The 14498-nt window shown below is 35.7% G+C and overlaps 1 protein-coding gene across 1 annotated transcript in view; it reads left to right on the plus strand.

The window, feature by feature from the left end:
• Nucleotides 1-14498, plus strand: part of UBE3D (ubiquitin protein ligase E3D) — a 161204-nt gene that overhangs the window by 29679 nt on the left and 117027 nt on the right. Inside the window, exons 5-6 of the mRNA XM_080664137.1 lie at nucleotides 6287-6356; nucleotides 13942-14011. Coding sequence (XP_080520263.1) covers nucleotides 6287-6356; nucleotides 13942-14011 — 140 coding nt within the window. The remainder of the gene's footprint in view (nucleotides 1-6286; nucleotides 6357-13941; nucleotides 14012-14498) is intronic.

A 14498-nucleotide genomic window follows, 5' to 3' on the forward strand; every position in this document is an offset into this window, starting at 1 on the left:
CAGTGGTCGGCAAACTCATTAGTCAACGGAGCCAAATAGCAACAGTACAACGATTGAAATTTCTTTTGAGAGCTGAAAACCTACTTCTGCGCATTGGCCACGAAGTTTCAATCGCACTGTACGTGCGCGCCCGCACGTGGTATTTTGTGGAAGAGCCACACTCAAGGGGCCAAAGAGCCGCATGTGGCTCGCGAGCCGCAGTTTGCTGAACACTGGTCTAGACTTCTGCTCACGTCATAAAAGCAGATGCCAGAGCCCAAGCGTGGAAATGAAGCTTGTGCTGCAGGCTCTACTGGTGGTTGACAGCATGAGGTCAGGTGGCTCTTGCTCTCCAAGTCACTTTAGGGAGAAGGCAATTTCCTCTCACTGCAGAGAACAAGTGGTTTACCTTATTTTAAAAGAAAATCAATGGCATTGACTTGGTCTTGTGAGAAATCATTCTCCTGATGGCAAGTCAATACAGATGTGATTGAAAAAGTAAAGAACATCATTGCCAGAGAATTTTTATTTTAACATCTGCTTATTGGTAGGGACAAAAGCAATGTATGTTAAGTTTCATTTAGAGCTCATTTAGTTTTTGTAATGAGAACTGGGCCACTTCAGGAAATTTGCAGCAGTTGGGCAGCTAGTGGATTTAAAGTTAGTTTATAGAACTATTTTCTATTTTGAGGGGGATTAAGGAAGTTCCTCAAATAACAAGGTTAAGTTGTTATAATTATTTACATGTCTCATCTCTCATCATAAACACAAATCCCTTTACCTAAATATGGTTCATTTCAAATTATAGTATGTTATCCTTCTATAATTTTAAAAGATAAATGGTAAGAAGTTAATATAAACCTGTTATAATTATATTTAATATGGTTTTATTAAAATTATATTTTATACTAAATTTATATACTAATATTATACTGTTTATGTGTTTTAACTTTCATTTTTATGATCAAGCTATAAATTTTTAAAAAATGTTTGAAGGGCATGAGTGGAAGAGGAGTGAAGATTAAGAGAAACCATGAATTACACTTTTTTAGATAAATTCTACACTATTGACATATATTCTTCACATTTATGTCTTTATCAGTTATAGGATGCCACTTACAACAATTTCTCTTAATTGCGAACAACTATACTATTTGTTAAAGGAAGACCCTCCATATTCAAACACTATTGTTTTTAGCATCAAGGAGACTGGGAAATTACTATCATGACAAGCTACTGTTGGCAAGATCGTTTTCAAGGTAGCCTGGATGGAAGTTTCACTTTAATTGCATATTGCTGCAGCCCAAAGGGTATGCCCGTGACCAAAATGGTAACATAAATTTAGAGGGACTGCTTAAACAGTGCTCTCAGGCTCCTGTGGGAGCAAGGCTGCTCTGCGCTGTTGAAAACCTATTTCTCATATCACCCAGGTTAGCCATCCAGCAGGGTTTTGAAATGTCACATGTTGACACAGCATCCTAATGGTATCTCTTGGGAACCTTTTTTTTTTTTTTTTGGCGAGACAACATCAAGGGTCCTTAGAAATGGAAACAACACAAAGGAAAATAAAAACGCGGACAGGAGGCTAATCCACCTCTGAACAGCGGTGCCATCTCTCAGATATATTGATTTAATTAGTCACAACAGTGTCTTTGATGCCTGCTCTGTAGAGTTCCCACACTATTAGGCTGTTTCCTTGCACAACTTGCTTTAGTCTTTCCTTTAAGCATAGGTTAAGAACAATGTATTACAAAGCAGAGTTTCTCTTTAAATAAAATTAAAAGTATTATAATATTTTAATTAAAAAGATCTGATTTTAAAAACAGCATAAACACACACATAAGGTCCATCACATTTCTTTCCTTCAGTATCCCCATAGAGTGTACAGTTTGTTATTTGTGCCTGTGTTAACATGGCAGTGATATATACCTTTTGTTTTCAAAAGATACCTGCTGAGATTGTCCTGTTTTTGCAGTTGTGTGTTATCTCTTTTGCTATATTTTTATGTCTACCAGCATAGAAGCTTTGCATCTTTTAATAGAGTGGTAAGGATGGCACCCCAACCATTTTGTAAGATTCATAAAATTATTCTCAAAAGTATGGCCACATATACAACTTCACCCTATTTTTTTAAAGGACAGATAAAATTGAACTTCAGTTATATTATAGACTAGAGGCCCAGTGCATGAAATTTTGTACACTGGAGGAGTCTCTTAGCCTGGCCTGTGCCCTCTGGCATTCCAGGACCCCTCGAGGGATGTCCGACTGCTCATTCCTCTTGCAGTCCAGGACCCCTCGCTCCTTACCACCTGCCTGCAGCAGAGGCGGGAGAGACTCCTGCCACTGCTGCTGCACTTCACCAGCTGTGAGCCTGGCTTCTGGCTAAGCAGCGCTCCCCCTATAGGTGCTCACTGACCACCAAGGGGCAGCTCCTGCCTTGAGCGTCTGCCCCCTGGTGGTCAGTGCGCATCATAGCAACCGGTTCTTCTGCTATTTGGTCGATTTGCATATAAGGGTTTTATTATATAGGACTAGGGGCCCGGTGCATGAAATTCGTGCACTGGGGAGGGGTCCCTCAGCCCAGCCTGCCCCCTCTCACATACTGGGAGCCCTCAGGGGATGTCCTACTGATGGCTTAGGCCCAATCCCGTTGGGGCGGACCTAAGCCACAGTCTGGCCTCCCTTTGCTGGAGGCGACTGGGCTGATCAGGGGAAGGCGCCAGCCCCATCACCCCGCTGCTGCAGCCGCCAAGATATTTTCATCAACATGGACTCCAGTCCCTTCACCATGAAAAAATGACAAATTTCTTTAGCCATTTTCAAGATGTGTCTTTCATAGGATATGACATTTCTTTACTTTTCTTTTTATCCTCACCTGAGGATATGTTTCCATTGATTTTTTCCCCCTTCCCTCCGATCTCAGGCTCAGCCCCTTCCCAAGCCTAAAGCCTCCGCCCCAGGCTTTAGGCTTGGGAAGGGGTCCTCCCCCCATCTCCCCACCCCCGCATCTCCGATCGCAGGCTCAGCCCCTTCCCAAGCCTAAAGCCTGGGGCAGAGGCTTTAGGTTTGGGAAGGGCCCTTCCCTCCACCCCTCCAATGGCCGGCTGGGAGTGACCTGGGTGCCGAGGAGGTTCCCAGGAGCCAGGTATGTATGCAAATTAACCTCCATCTTTGTTGGGTTAATTTGCATACTCGCTCTGGGCTGTGGGCTTAGCGGAGGTATGGTCAATTTACATGTTTCTCTATTATTAGGTAAGATGGCAAGTATAACTACCAGCTTTACCTTTTTTCCTTTCCTGGGGTACTTATCAATTATTTATTGATTTGGGTAATTTGTTTTGTTAAATCCATGAAGATGTCCTTTTTTATTTTCTTAGAATAAGTACTGGACTTTGTAAACATTCACAAATGTAAACAGAGCAGAATTCTAAACCTCAGTATACCAATTGACTTGATTCACAAAGTATTCTTTACCTGTCCCTTTTATTATTGTCTTGTGTGTGTACTTTAAAGCAAATCCAAGACATTATATCATTTGATCCCTATATGAGTTTTTCTTTTTTACTTAACCACAGTGTCATTTTCACATCTGACAAAATTAACAGTGTTTACTTATGATACAATATAGGCTGTATACAAATTTTCCCAATTGTATTCAAAGTATATTTCACTGTCAGGTTATTTGAATCAAAATCCACACATTTGGTTGTTTCAGGTCATTTGCTTTTTATTGGTCATATTTTAAAATCCTGATTACTATGTCTTAAAAAGATAGAATCTTATTGTCAAAACATACCAACAAAACCCACTTTTCCTACTTCATTGAAAGACAAAGCGAAATGTGCTATAAATAAATAAAATACATAACAGAGTACCTGATGAAAAAATTTCCATTTCCAATAGAAAAATCTCTTCTCAAGTATTGCTACTCCAACACCCTATATTAATTTTTTAGTAAAGTCCTTAGTTTTAGGCAAGGCTTAATTGGGATGGTTTGACTTGACTTGTACAAAGTAGGACCCTTTATAAAGTATCTTTAATACCACTTTGAAGCCATACAGATAGATTTTACTGTAAGAAAGCATGAAACTGCCAAAATGTCAAACTTTACGATTGAACATACTGGTTTCTGAGCTGTCTTCCTGTAATCTTGCCTGAACCTGAACAAGAGGCACCTGCCTTGGTTTCTATGTCTGTGGCTTTGGACTTTTTTTGATCTCTCACTAAACTCAGAAATACATTTTTTACATTAAGATTTGATTACACACACACACCCCTCAAGTAAAAGGGTCTTGAAGCAGTACTTACCTTATGTTTGAAGCACTGTGATATTTTAATTCAGGCTGTAACCGATTGAATTGATTCCATGAATTGATTTGGAAAATACTTGGCATAGTGATTACAAGCATAAGCTTTAGCATCTAGGGGACCAAGATTCAAATGTCAACACTATCAGGTACTAGCAGCACATCCATGGAACTCAGTTTAAATGTGCTTTGTGTACAGTTTTTCAGGAAACATTTATGTCATGGGAAATGTAATTCTACTTCCTTATACAAATCTGTTAAGACCTATTCCTTAGATTACTACATATGTTATCCCACATCAGAAAGTCACTATTTCCTCGTTAGACCAGCATTCTTTTCTGGGATTTCCCAAGAGGGATGACCTCAGGTGGCCAGAGTTGGGGAATCGTCTTCTCCCTGCCCACTTTTATGTGACTTCTGCAATTTAGCAGTATATCTGGGTGAGACAAATACTGTGTGGCTTTAACACAGGTATTACTATGGATGTGAAAAGGGCTTTCTTTCATTTTGTGTTGTGGTTTTTTTTTTTAAGATTCTTTACTAATGTACAGTGGCTGCGTAGTAAAGGGCGAAAAATCAGTCCCTTTGTGGGAGGGTATGGATTTTCTGCCCATTTCTGGGATGATTTGTGCCAATAGTATATTTATGTAACATCCACCTTAGTAGTTACCATGTACCCAGGACAGTGCTTTATAACACTCTTTTCTAAATCCTAATAAATAACTGTGAATTAAAGACTGCTATTAAGTCCATTTCACAGATAAGGAAACCAATACAGGATAGTTAACTTGCCCAAGGTCACAAGTCTAGTAAATAACAGAGTTGGGATTTGAACTTAGGAAGTCTGGCCCCAGACTCTGAGCTTTTAACCACTTTGCTATTGCTTATAACATAACTTCTACAACAAACCGCAAAGTAGTAAGACTTTTTTTAATTGAGGTATAATTGACATATAACATATTACTTTCAGGTATACTATATAAGGATTTGCTATTTGTACATATTGCAAAATGATCATCACAATAAGTCTAGTTAACATCCATCACCATAGAGTTACATTTCTTTTTCTTGTGATGAATATATTTAAGATTCACTCTCTTAGCAACTTTCAAATATGAAATATTTTATTAATTATAGTTGCCATGCTCTACAATACATCCCAGGACTTCTTTATTTTATTTATTTAAGATATATATATATATATATATATATATATATATATATATATATATAATTTTACTTATTTATGTTTATTTTGACCCCCTTCACCCATTTTTGCCAACCCCCACCCAACTTCACCTCTGGTAACTACCATCTGTTCTCTGTGTCATAAAGAGCATTTTTTGTTTGCTTAATGGTTAGGTGAATGCTAGCCAATTTAATCTGTATCCTAAATGATGAGTATGGATTTTTGAAGTTTGAGAATGTTTCAGGAATTTGTCCCAGAACACTAGCCATCTTTTCTGTTCTAATGTATATGTTAACTGGAAAAATAAAATTATATGAATGGGTTAGATATTTTTAGCTTCTGATGGGTGGTTATGAATTATAGATTACTTTAACATGATCTACACTGGAGTAGGAGAAAAATAATGAGTTCAAGTTCTGATTCTTCTGTTTTCTAGACACATGAGTTGGGGCAAGTCACCTACCCTCTCTGCCTTTGTTGCCCACCATGTGCCAACTCTAAATGATTGGGATATTTGCAGGTGCTTTTAGCAATGTAAAGGGCTCCTTATTCAAATTGTCTGGCAACATTTAGATTATCAAGAAGTGGCTAGGTTTGGAAAAATCGTTCTGTTCATTATTCTGTCTTTAGACTTGAAAAAAATTATGTCTGTGTATGTGAATTATGCAACAAGCTAAATGTATTCCCAGTATTTAGGATAGGGCAAAATAAAATGTAAAGTTCAATGTAAACCCTAGAGACTATGTTAAAATTATATGTTCCTTTTAAGAAAAGCAGAATGACATTTAAATGACATTTTTCTGTTCTACAGAAACCAAAGGCAAATACCAAAGTAATTTGTAAGCGTTGCAAGGTAATGTTGGGAGAGACCATGTCATCAGGTAAGAAAAAGCCAAAATGATTGCCTTTTTGTTAAAAAGCCAATAGAAGGAGGTTTTATAGAAAATATATATGAAAGATAGATGACTAATATATGTTACAGAATTTATACTTTTAAAAATAGAAATCAACTAACATCCAGTAGGCTAAGAACTTTGTGTATTTTGACCTTTATAACTACATGGTAATTGAATTTTAAGCATTAAGAAGTAGGGTCATTTGTAATATTTCATATCCTCTTTGTAGATATAAAGCAATTATATAAACTTTGTAGTTGGGTCTGTCTTAAAGAAGATTGGAGACTTTTTTTCTTAACACAGTTCCTCAATCAGAAGAGTTGGTTGCCAAAGATGATGGAAAAGTTGCTTGTCTTGGCTGTCCTCTGCCTCAGGGATGTATTTTGGGGCTAGGGGTGGGAGAGAACCTGTTGAAATGGAAGAAAATACATTTTGAGTTTTGTACTTTGCTCCTTGTTCTTCCCAATAATGTTAATTATATTTTATATAAAGTCTATGTTATACTGCTTTGAAATGTAATAATGAAAATCCCAGTAATTAAAATGCATACTATTTAAAGATATAGTTTAAAAATATCTACAGCTACAACATGCTGTGTTAGCTTTGTGGGAGATGAATAATTGTTTTTAATATAATCGGAATCTCCTAAGTAGTTACTTCCTTGGAGTGAACAGAAAAAGAAGAATGAGCAGCAGTAGAGGATGCAGTCCTCTTCACTGTTATTTTTGGAGAATGAAAGCAAGCCCCTTAAGCAACAACTTAGAAAATTTAAGTTAGGTAAAGTGAATTAATTTTTTTAAATGATTTTCACTCCTCCCTGAAGTCTAGTCAAAATGTATGTTGAGTAATTAAAAAGATACGCATCTGCAGCGACAAAGAGAAATAGAGAGGACACAGCAGTGACGTAAACGAGAGGTGTAGGCAAACTTTTTTCGAAGCTATAAAGCTGAGAGACACCCTTGGGAACAAACTTGGCAATGTGGGGAGAGCCACAGCCTAAGTGTCTGCAGAAGGTTATTGGGTGAGAAGTGAGCCAGTATTCATTGTAAACCCCAGAACTGGTTACAATTTGGGGGCAGCAGGAACAGGGAAGGCAGTCTGAGACAAAGGGCTGGAAGCAGGATGATTAAATCAAAGTTTATATAGGGAGCTCCTATTTCTCCTCCTCCCCTTGCAACTTGCTTATACTTTCAAGCTAGGAGATTGGAGAACCCTTTCTTGAAGTAATGGGAAGAGCACCAATCAGAGAAAAGATTTGGAGACACCAATTCTTAGGGATCTTTCAATAAAAATGAGCTTATATTCAACTAAACTACAATCAACAAGCCTTATACCTACAGCCAAAAGCTTTCCCTTAGCATTTTATTACCTTACACTTAAATATGGATGGATTGCTGACAATGAACAAATATTTGAGGGAACTTCCAACATGAAAGAGACCAAAGCAAATAAATAAGTTAGCATAGCAAAGGCACTTAGAAGAAACAAATTATGTATAAAATAGAAGAAAATCTTTTCTAAAGCATAATAAATGTCCTTGGAGAATGAAATAATACTTCATAATTTGGAGAATATAGAATTAAAGGTGTAATGACTTTAAAAGCTAGTCAAAGGAATGGACGATAAAATTAAGGTTGCTAACTTAGAAATCAGAAACAATTGACAGGGACTGGAAAATTGGGAGAGGAAGTATTTTAAAAAAAATCATCACGTAAGTTTCTGGGGGATAGGGATATTGTCTATCTCATTTATCATGTAATCCCAGCACTTACTAGTAGAACATCTGGCACATGATGGGTATCTAGTAATATTTGTTGAATGAATGAATGCACTGAGCCTTTTAGGACATCTAACATCTAGATAATGGGAATTCTAGAAAAAGAGAATAGAGACAGTAGGGTGTAGGGAATTATCAAAGAACAAAAAATACCAAAAAAATATATCACAAGGCTATTTTCCAGAGCAAGGGCTTAAGTTTGTCAATAGAAAGGGCCCACTAAGTGTCAAGTATAATTAATGGAGGAATAGCGGGGAAGCTACTCCAAGCCACGTCATTGAGTAATTTCTGAACACCAAGGATAAAGTTTCCAGAGAGAGAAAAAAGGAGGTAGTTGGACAAAGGATTAGGAATTAGAACTTCACAGCAGTGTTGAAAGCTAAAAGACAATGAAGCAATGCCTTCATAATTTAGAAGAAAAAAGATTTTTAACCCAGAATACTATACACAGACAAATCATAAATCAAGTATGAAGATAACAAATACAATTCTGGAAATAACATGATTTTTAAATATAGATCGCAATGGTATATTTTCCTTAGGAATCTAGTATAGGATATTTATCACCAAAACTAGGGATTCAATCTCAAAAGAGAGGACATAGGAAACAGATTATCCAACACAGGAGAGCAAGTTAAAGAAGTCTCAAGATGAGGGATGTGCAGCGGGCCTAGAGGATAACAGTCTGGGGTGAATCAGGAGGAGAGAAGATTGCAGTAAAGACGTTTTCAGTTGTAAGGTGAAACTGATAACTTTTTTTATTTGTTTGACCACATGAAACAAATAATCTTGAGACAAATCACTTCATCACATGGGAAGAATTAGCTAAAGGTGCTTGGAAAACTAAACACATGAAAAAGAAAGCAATTATGCATTGCAGGAAAACAGAAGATTGAACAAGAAAGGAAACATTGCCATTGTATCATCATGATCACCATAGTGTAAACACTGAATATTGACTTAACCAAAAATCTTTATGATGTAATATATACGTATATTAGGGGGTCAATATATGTTGAGGGTGTGTGAGGTGATGAAAGTAAATTAGTAGGACTCCACTTTCAAAAACAGTGCTATAAAGAATAGTTCCATTCTGTAGAAAACAAATACAAGACTGTACAAGTTCAAAAAATGGTTAAGAACAATCGCTGGAAGACCAGAATGAAGCAGTGATTTGAAGAATGATTTAGTTATGAGAAACTGCTATTGCTTTTGCTTAGAATGGCAAATTTGTACCCTTGTCTCTTGGGGAGCATTGCCACGCTCCCTGTCTTAGCTTGGGCAGGAAGCACTCAGCTTTATTGTTTACAGGTGGTAATTGTGGTTGAGGGAGAAACTGGAAATTAAAGAGGAAAAATTTGGGAGTATCAAGGCCATAGAAGGGCTGAGACGTTATCTTCTTTGCACAACTCTGGCTGACTGCTAATCTATAAATGCATGAAATAGATGCAGAGAGTTCAGTAAGAATTGAAAGCTTGGGGAGACCTGCAAATTTGCTGTACCTTGGATTGCATTCTTTAATCCACACACAACTTGAGCAGCAGAAGGTTGGAGCCTTACTGGCTTGAGGTGTTTGAGCGGAACTTCTTCCCAAATTTGCTGAGAGCTAAACTATGCAAGTGCAGTAAATACTCTCTAGTGAACCGGCGAAACAAAATAAAACTGAGCAGAGTCATAAGAGGCGATGCACTGTGGAAAGACGTATTTCACAGTTTGAATCCGGGCTATATCTATAAACCATCAACCCTGAAGAGAACAAAAGCCAATCCAGAATTGCTACCGTGTATTTCATATGTCTTACTTCCATCTAGAAATTACAGGCAAAGAGAACAGAGTGATTCATTTTCAAGGAAAAAAACAGAACTCAATAAACAGGTGCAGAGTCAGCACAAATATTAGATTTAGCAGACAGAGATATTGAGCAGCTATTATAAATATGGCAAAGAATTTTAAAAAGCCTCTTGAGTGAACTAATGGCAAATGGAAACTTAAAAGAAAGAACCAGTTGATAATTGCAGGGCTGACAATTATAGTAACTGTAAAATCATTGGATTAGCTAAGCCACATATTTGAGATGACAGAAGAAAAAAAAAATCACTGAAGTAGATTAATAGAAATTAACCAACCCAGAGAACAGAAAGAAAAAAATCTAAAGCACAATGAATAGAACCTCAGGGATTCAAGATACAATCTTAAGTTTTTCAATAAATGTGTAATTGGAGTCTCAGAAGGTGAGGAGAAAAACAAAGGTCAGGAAAAAAATTATAGAAAAAAATGGCTGAAATATTGGCAAATTTGCTGAAAAATATTAACTTTCAGATCCAAGTACTGTAATGAATCTCAAATAGAATAAACTAAAAAGAACACTTCACCCAGGCACATTATAATCAAACTGAAAAAACCTAAAAGTGAAAAGCCCTGCCAGTGTGGCTCAGTGTTTGAGCGTCAACCTATGAACCAGGAGGTCACAGTTCAATTCCCGGTCAGGGCACATGCCTGGGTTGCGGACTCGATCCCCAGTGTGGAGCATGCAGGAGGCAGCCAATTGATCATTCTCTTTCATCACTGATATTTCTCTCTCTTCCTCTCCCTTCTCTGAAATAAAAAATATATATATTAAGAAAAAGCTAGCCCTAACCAGTTTGGCTCAGTAGATAGAGCGTCAGCCTACGGACTCAAGGGTCCCAGGTTCGATTCCGGTCAAGGGCATGTACCTTGGTTGCAGGCACATCCCCAGTAGGGGGTGTGCAGGAGGCAGCTGATTGATGTTTCTCTCTCATTGATGTTTCTAACTCTCTATCCTTCTCCCTTCCTCTCTGTAAAAAATCAATAAAATATATTAAAAAAAGAAAAAGCTAAAGATGCAAAGAATATTTAAAGTAGCAAGAGGAAAACAAAATAACACATAGAAATTTCAGGATATAATTGAGGCTGATTTATAGAAATAATGACAGCCAGAAGACACTAAAATGAGATATTCAAAATGCTAGGGAGGGGGAACACCTGTCAACTAATAATTCTATACCCAGCAAAACTATCCCTCGAAAATGAAGGCAAAACGAGGACATTTTTATATAAATAGATGGAAGTAATGTATTACTAGCAGATCGTCTCTACAAAATATTCTCAGCAAAGTTATTCAGGCTAAAGTAAGAGATACCAGCAGTAATTGGAATCCAGAGGGAGGAATGAGGAGCAAGGTAAATGGAAATTTTGTGGAAATTACCACAAAAGCAAACTCAAAAGAGTTTAGCACAAAATTGAAGCACCTTTTCCCTGCAATTTGCCAGTTTTCTAAAATTAGAACTTTTATTTTGGTTGCTTTGGGAAGTAAAGACAGAAATCAAAGACTATACAAGATGGGAACCTACTAAGTGCCTATACAAAAATATGAGATGCTAAAGAGTCATATCTTAACAGTGAAGGTGAATCAAAAGCAGACCAGCTCTGTAGAATTACAGACAAGTATCAATCCTTTGGGACTTTAGGATATTTCAGGTCTTGAACTTGGTTATTCTGCTTTGTGCAGACATAACACTGTGTGCCTGGCAAAATCAAATGCAAATCACTTATGGAGGAAGGTATCTTCACTGTAAAACTCATATTATTCTCACAAAATCTGTCAAGTGCAGTGTTCACTATATAACCAAATATAAATAAGCAAACAAGTAAATCATTATTTGTTCCATCAATAAGAACAAAAATAGCAAACAATAGAAACAGACTTCTGTTATTGGAATTTTCAGATGTAAACTAAAACAACCATGCTGACTATATTTAAAAATATAAAAGGCAAACTTGATGGTCTCAAAAGGAAAAGGAAACTAATATTTGAAAAAGATTCACAATAGAATTAAAAAATATATATATTATAATTCAGTCCTCGCTGGTGTGACTCAGTTGGTTGAGCATTGTCCAGTGCACCAAAAGGTCACCAGTTCCATTCCCAGTCAGGGCACATGTCCAGGTTGTGCATTTAGTCACTGCTCAGGGTGCATATAGGAGGTAACCGATAGATGTTTCTCTTTCACATCAGCATTTCTCTTTCTCCCCTTTTCCCTTCCTCTCTAAAATCAATAAACAAATTTAAAAGTAATAAAAATATATTATAATTGAAATGTAAAATTCAATGAGTAGTTTAATGGCAGAGTAGGTACAATTTGGAGAAAGCATTAATGAACAGAAGATACATAAGTAAAAAAAATATCTGTAATCTGACAAAGAGACAAGAAGGTACATAGGAGATATGACATAAATCATACTCTGAGAAGATTTAACGCATGTTTAACCAAACTTCTAGAAAGAAAAGGGAAGTAGAATGGAACATAGGCAATATGTGAAGAGATAATTGCAGATAATTTTACAAAACATATGGAGAACAAAAATCTTCAGATTCAAAAAGTCCAATGAATTCTAATGATATGAGGCCCAAGAAAGATAAATAAAAACAAATTCATAGCTAGACACAGGGACACTACAGGAAAATGAAAAGCAAAGAGGATTAATAATAACCTGTGGGATTAAAATTATAGAGTTAAATTATTTTAACAGCAGCTGGGATAAAAGGGATCACTTCATAAAATTAGAAGGTTCAGTTCTTCATTTAATAAAATGACTTCAAAATAGTAAATTGAAAATGAACTTCAAAGAAAAATAAATGCATCATTATGGCTTGATATATAATAATCTGTTAAGCAGTATTGATTTTTTTTTTTTTTGGCCTTTTTCTGTATTGGGCAATTGAAAACATTTTCAGAAAATATATTAGGAATAAATTTCATCTTATAAAAACAAAAATTATTTGGTACATTATTTTTAATGACTAAATAGAATTCTTGTCCCTAAATGTATAATTGTTTATTTAACCCATTCATCCTTAATTTTTAGACATTTAATTTTTCAATATTTTTCTATTATTATGAGCATCATTATAGATAAATTTTTGGAGATACCTATGAGTATTCCTTTGAGATAAATTCTTATGATATCAAAATATAAACACATTTTTAAGGCCTTTGCTAAGTGGCTTTTCAGAAATATATAATTTTCAATTCTGACAACAGTCTGTGAATGTGTACCCATTTCTCCATGTGTTCATTAGTGCTGCACCTTATCATTAAAATTATTTTATTTATTTGATGCAAAAATAATTTCATTTTAATTTGTATTTCCTTCATTGCCAGTGAGAGTACATCTTTTTCACAGATTTTTAAATAATACAAAATGATTGTGTTTATATTTATTTCTATGAGATATTTAGTTTACTGTTTAAATTTTTCTGTAAACTAAGTAAGCAGATAACCAGAATTGATGGGAATTGTACTTTTATAGACTCAGTGAAATTTTGGGTAAATTCTAATGTAAGGTTCACAGCGTTTGTGCTAGGGCTTCAGGTACTATGACTAAAAAGCCTTTTTCAGTGACTTCTAGGTTTGTAGCTACTCTGTAGAAATGCAGAAACCAAGTGACTAATTTCTAGATAATAGGCCACGGCTGTGTGACTAATTTTTATAATCTTCCACATGTGTGAGCAGAGTCTTACTACATCAGATGCACTTGGGACATGCTCTTCTGAAGTGACACCAAGCTGTCTGAAGCGTCAGGGCTGTCTCCTTGTAGTCATCAAGGCTTTATCTTCTTAAACTCAGTCACTTTTAAAAAACTTTTACCAAATTTTAATTTTACCAATATATTGACTATTTAGTTTGAATGTCGTAATTTGGGACCAACATGCCCACAATAAAAATATTAGTATATTGGGAAGATTTTTTATTTTCTATTTTTTCTTTCTAGAAACCATTAAGTTTTATATGACAGAGGTGATTATGCAGCCATCTGAGAGAAATTTTCCCATCATACCAAGGTATAATAGCAAATTATATTTATTCTGTAATTTCAAATGTAGGAAAACATAAGTACATTGGATTACTTGGGAATTCATTTTTATTTGTACTTCTCTTTATTTGGAAAGATTAGTTGGACCAAACCACACTCGTAAAAGACTTGAGGATTTATTTATGGTTTACTTACATGATGTTATAGACAAATGTGTTCATATAAATCTAATTCAGATTTGTGTTTCTTTCTATGTGCCAGATATCCAAGGTTTTATAACCTAATCATCAATAGATTTTTGCATAATTATTTTTGGTTGTAATTAAATGTACTTAAAATTTGAGATACGGTTCAGTTTCCTAATGTTGGTTTTTTTAAAATGGTACTTAGCAACTAAATCCATTAGTGTTTCTTTTCTTTGAATTATTTTAGTTTCAAACAGAAGTTAACTATAGTATATATTTTAGTTCATTATTGATGTCTAATGATTTGGCAATCTAAATATAACCCTAAAC

Source organism: Plecotus auritus (genome assembly GCF_963455305.1).
Source record: "Plecotus auritus genome assembly, chromosome: 4".
Lineage (NCBI taxonomy): Eukaryota > Metazoa > Chordata > Mammalia > Chiroptera > Vespertilionidae > Plecotus > Plecotus auritus.